Source organism: Coptis chinensis, chromosome 9 (genome assembly GCF_015680905.1).
Source record: "Coptis chinensis isolate HL-2020 chromosome 9, ASM1568090v1, whole genome shotgun sequence".
NCBI lineage: Eukaryota > Viridiplantae > Streptophyta > Magnoliopsida > Ranunculales > Ranunculaceae > Coptis > Coptis chinensis.
The window spans coordinates 10,532,221-10,537,813 of record NC_141464.1 but is presented as its reverse complement, the minus strand read 5'-3'; the positions used below and the strand labels follow the sequence as shown (position 1 = coordinate 10,537,813).

The 5,593-nt window shown below is 44.4% G+C and overlaps 1 protein-coding gene across 1 annotated transcript; it reads right to left on the bottom strand.

The window, feature by feature from the left end:
- Nucleotides 1-613: 613 nt before the first annotated feature.
- LOC147474730 (uncharacterized) lies at nt 614-1,386 on the bottom strand. The gene is made up of 2 exons (XM_086585174.1): nt 1,078-1,386; nt 614-673 (listed from the first exon to the last, which is right to left on the bottom strand). Exons 1-2 carry the CDS (start codon nt 1,384-1,386, stop codon nt 614-616), a joined length of 369 nt encoding a protein of 122 aa, XP_086441300.1.
- Between the last annotated feature and the right edge of the window lie 4,207 nt (nt 1,387-5,593).

The window sequence follows — 5,593 nt, the reverse complement described above, 5'->3', positions numbered from 1 at the left end:
CCTCAGAAGAACTGTTTAGGACCTTCATAGACAGGTACTTGTGCAACAAGCACTAACCAAAACAGATCGATGTATTGTTCAACATCAAGAAAAAGGACAGAGAGGCATTGAGGTCCTACATGCAACGATTCATGAAAATTTCAATCTAGATAGAGTCATGTGATGAACAGACTGTTATAATAGCTTTCAAACAAGGGTTGGATTAAAACAACGTCTTATTCGGGTCCCTCTCCAGGAAACCACCCCGTGATTTGGAGGAACTCTAGACAAAGTTGAAACTTATGTAGGGTAGGAGGAGGATGTCCTGAACAGACGTCAGATAGCAAAGAAGACTAATCGAACAACCTCTGTGGTCCTACGAGAAGGGAATGGCAACTCTTCGCCTCGAAAGCCAAAGAAAGACCAGCATCGTGGTCGCCAAAGGGCTGAATCCCCATCAAAGGGACGAATGCCCAGAGCACAATACCAAAATATAGCCAACAATGGAGATGGAAAACCACAAAAAAAAGTCTCGGATGGAAGGAGCTAAAGAAGCACTTCCCTCGATGGACAAAAACTTCGCCCCTCTAAACAAAATGCCAGACGAGGTCCTGGACTCGATCAAGAACCAGAGCTACCTCAAATGGCCAGCTCTACTCAAACTACGCTCCCTAGGTACCAGAGACCAGAGGGCCTACAGTAAGATCAACAAGAGTAAGGGTCACAGTACAAGAGCCTGTAGGACCCTGAAAAATGAACTACATGATTTGATTGAAAGGGGGTATTTGAAGTAGTTCGTAGCACACGAGCAGGAGAATGCAGTACAACCCAAGGAGATCAGCACATCAGTTCAGGATCCCACAAGTACTAGACCACTCAATGGCCAACTCCAGATAAACATGATTTTAGGAAAGCCAAGCAAACGATGTGGGCAGGTCACAGAAAAGGTGGCGCGATATCAAATGCGCGTCGCCAAGTAATTCCTTAGTGAACCTCTAGCATGACCTGTTCAGCGAGGTCTGGGAAGAGACATCAAACATGAGGTCCCAAAAAAGACTTCTTGTAGAGATCATCTTCAATGAGGGTGAATCTTGGTACCTTTGCAAGCAGACGCCTTGCTGTGTTCTTATCCTCTGGGAGTGTTCCGTCTTTAAGGTAAAACTTGTATGGGTCCATCCAGTTTGGTGTGGTGGTTGGAATAACACAAATTGTTGTAACAGTGAGTGCTTGGATACTAGGTTCATCTTGGAACTCTATAGGGATAGAGTGAGACTCGTTGTTGCCCAACATTGAGGCAACATATGCCAAAGCATCTACGTGTCGATTTTCTAATCGAGATAGCTGATAAAATTGAATATTCTCAAACTTGCTCAGAAGACCCCTTACCAGTTCCAGGTATTTGGCCATTCGTTCATCCCTGGCCTCATATCCTCCATTAACTTGAAACACAACCAGCTGTGAGTCACTAAAAATAGTGAGGTGTGTTAGGCCCAGGTCGAGAGCCATTGTGAATCCAGCAAGTGTCGCCTCATACTCTGCCTCATTGTTAGAGGCATTCCAACATAAACAGATGGATTTCTCTAGTCGCATGTTGTCAGGAGTAACTAACATAACTCTAACTGCTGTGCCTCTATCATTTGAAGACCCATCCACAAACAGTCGCCATTCGGAGCTCGGCTACCAAAGGTCTGGATTCAGGCAGGATGCTATCATCTGAACTGGGGGTGGTTAAGTTGTACCCAGTGTACGTCATCGAGAAATCTCCCAAGAATTCTGCTAGTGCCTAACCCTTCTCTGAGATTCTTGGGACGTAGGTAATATCATACTCTGACAGTTGCACGGACCATTTAGCTAACCTTCCTGACCTGTTCGGCCTTTCCAGAACTGATCGTAACTGGTACTCTGTGATTACTCTGATAGTGTGGGATTGGAAGTATGGTCGTAATTTCTCTGCTGCAAAAACAAGAGCTAAAGTGGCTTTTTCGAGTTTAGGGTAGCTTGTTTCTGCTGGAAAGAGCTTTTGGCTCAAGAAATAGATAGGTTTTTCAACCTTCTTTTCGTCCACACATATTAATACAGAACTAATACCGTAGTCAGATGAACAAAGATAAAGACCCAAAACTTCTCCCTCAACTGGTTTGGAAAGAATTGGTGGTGCCCCCATGTACATTTTTGAGTTGATCGAACGCTTTTTGGCATTCTTCCTTCCATGCAAGTGAGGTATTCTTTCGCAGTAGCTGAAACAGAGGTTTGCACTTATCTGAACTCTTAAAGATGAACCTGTTTAAAGCTGCTAACCTGCCTATGACTTTTTTAACCTCTTTCATGTTTTTAGGTGAAGGCATTTCTATGAGTGCTCGGATCTGATCTGGGTTTGCCTGGAATCCTCTCTTAGTAAGCAGATACCCTAAAAACGTCCGTGATGAGATAGCAAAAGCACATTTTAGAGGGTCGAGTTTCATGCGATACTCTCGGAGAATGTCAAATGCATGTTTCAAGTGGGAGAGATAATCTCCCTGTCTCAGGCTCTTGATCAAGAGATCGTCAACATACACTCCACAATGTTGCCTATGAATCCTTCAAACATTTTTTTTACCAAACGTTGGTACGTGGCTCCCACATTTTTTAGTCCAAACGACATGACCGATAACAATACAGGCATCCTTGGTTGTGAAACTTGCATGCTTGTGGTCTTCCTCATGCAATGGGATCTGGTTGTAGCCAGATGACCTATCTGTGAAAGATAACAGTTCATGTCCAGCCGTCACATCTACCAATTTCTTAATCTGTGGTAGTGGGTGACTTTCTTTTGGACACGCTCGATTCAAATCTGTGAAGTCGATACAGGTTCTCCATGATCCCTTCTTCTTATGTACTAGGACAATATTAGAAATCCAGGTGGGGAAATTGATTTCCCTAACAAAATTAGCTACGTTTAGCTTTTCAACTTCAACTTTTACTGCTTTGGATATGTCAGCACCTATCTTTCTCGATTTCTGCTTGACTACTATTGCATCACTACGGACATTAAGCCGATGGCACGCCACATGGGGGTCAATTCCTGGCATTTCTTCGAATAACCAAGGAAACACATATTTGTGTTCTCGAACGAAGTGTATTAGAGCCTGACGCTCTTCAGAACTCAACAAGGTACCAATAAAAGTGGTTTTTGGCGAGCTTCCACCCAAAATTTCCACTTCCTCTAACGGCTCTAGTGAGGGGGGATCCTCCCTCTCTCTTGGGACCAGGTCCGGGAAAGGGGATCCAACTATAATTGATATTTGGCGGGTTGCCCCACCTCTATTGGTTCAAAAGGGAGTAGGGATTGCTTTGTCGCCAGAGCATAACATGTTTTGGCTGCCACCTGATCTCCTCTGATTGTCTCAATTTTCCCTTTATGCGGGAACTTCAGACATTGGTGATAGGAGCTGGGAACAGTGCGGAGTCTCTGCAGCCAAGTCTTGCCCAAGATCATGTGATAAGGTGTGTTAGCTTACACCACAACAAAATTTATGATAAGAGTGACCGGACCCGTACTTCCGGGTAGATGGATCTCCCCAACTGTTAGAGCTTTGTCCCCGCTGAATCCATACAGGTTGGAGTTGGTGGAGACCATCTCCGAATCAGGAATCTCCAATTTTTTGAATGCGTCATAGTATAACACATCTGCTCAATTTTCTGGGTCAACCAATATGCAATGCAAATCATAATCTCCAAAAGGGAGTGTAAGAACCAGTGCATCCTCATGTAAACTTTGGATGCTGAGACAGTCAGCCTCAATGAAAAGAATGAGTGGATCTTTATGGGGTGACGCGTCAACTTAAGCATTCATGATCAGTTCACTGTTCATGATCCTCATTTGCTTGGCGACGCGCATTTGCTATTGCGCCGCCTTTTCTATAACCTGGCTACTCCGTTTGCTTGCCTTTCCTGAAATCATGTTTATCTGGAGTCGGCCATTGAGTGGTCCAGTACCTAGGGGATCCTGAACAGACATGCAGATCTCCTCAGGTTGTACAGCATTCGCCTGTTCATGTGCTACGAATTGTTTCAAATACCCCATTTCAATTAGATCATGTAGTTTATTTTCATGGTCCTACAGGCTCTGGTACTATGACCCTTACTTTAATGGAACTTGCAGTAGCTCCTCTAGTCTCTGGTACCCAAAGAGCCTGGCTTGAGCAGAGCTGGCCATTTAAGGTAACTCTGGTTCTTGATCGAGTCCAGGACCTCATCTAGCATTTTGTTCAGAGGAGCAAAGTTTCTGTCCATTGAGGGTAGAGCTTCTTCAGCTCCTTCCATACGTGGCTTCTTTTGTAGTTTTCCATCTACACTACTGGCTACCTTTTGGTTCTACCCTCTAAGCATTCATCCCTTTGATGGGGATTTAGCATTTTGGTGACCACGATGATAGTCTCTTTTTGGCTTTTGAGGTGAAGAGTTCTCGTTCCCCTCTCGAGGGGCCACAGGAGCTGTCCGATTTGTCTTCTTTGCTTCCGGACGTTGGTTCAGGATATTCTCCTCCTACCCCAATTGAGTTTCAACCCTGTCTAGGAGTTCCTCCAAATCACGGGGTGGTTTCCTAGAGAGAGATCCAAATAAGGCGTTGTTGTCATCCAACCCTTGTTTGAAAGCTATTATAACAGTCTGTTCATCACAAGACTCTATCTGGATGGAAATTTCCATGAACCGTTGCATGTAGGACTTCAATGCTTCTCCGTCTTTTTTCTTGATGTTGAACAGTGCGTTGATCCACTTTGGTTGGTGCTTGTTGCACGAGTACCTGTCTATGAAGGTCCTAAACATTTCTTCTGAGGAACTGATCTACCGCTCAGGTGACCTGTGGTACCACTGGAGTGTAGATCCAGACAAGGAAGCTTTAAACTTTTGACACATGATGTGGACCTTTCATATTATCCTATAGTTGCTCGATATCTGAATACATGATCCACCGAATCTGACTTGCTACTGAAGACAATAAACTTCGGTTGCCAGTAACCGCAAGGATAAGGCTTTCTCATTATTCGATATGCGAAAGGAGATCTGCCTACCCCCATTATGGCGGATTGAACAAGAGAGTCTTTCATTTTTCTCCCTTTGCCTGTCATCTGATGCATCTGACATTTTTCTCAGTTTCCCATGCACTTTCTTTGGTAGAAAGCTTCTTGATCTGAGCTCTTTTTCGGTGTCAAGGGTCGACATCACGATCTTGGTCAGTTGACTCTGGTTCAGATGTTCTATCCGAGTCCTCATCTGAGTTATTATATTCTGACTCAGGTGTCTCGCGTCGAACTGGACCACCACGCCTTGGGTTCCTAGCATGACCGCCTTCTAGAAGGTCGTCATCATCGAGATCGATAAGTGGCTCTTTCCCTGTATCAGATTGATACAAATGCCTCAGTAACTATAATTCTCGTTCTAGGTTACTTCTTTGCTATTCCAGAGCATGTACTGCTTGGCTCGCCTAAACATATTCTGGGTTGGTGAGGACAGCATTCTCACCATCTTGATGCTCCTCTTGAGCGTTATTCCTGGGGCCGACACCAGGAGCAACTAGTCCGTTTATAAACGTAAAATGCTAGTTTTACCTACGAATAGAAGATTGAACTCTAAA

What these genes read in the sequence shown, in the direction of transcription:
- LOC147474730 (XM_086585174.1), bottom strand. Translation starts at nt 1,386, where the DNA reads ATGGCCAAATACCTGGAACTGGTAAGGGGTCTTCTGAGCAAGTTTGAG. An exon ending in CAAGGCGTCTGCTTGCAAAG is followed by an intron (nt 674 to 1,077) that starts GTACCAAGATTC and finishes ATCTTACTGTAG; the next exon opens with GCCCTCTGGTCTCTGGTACC.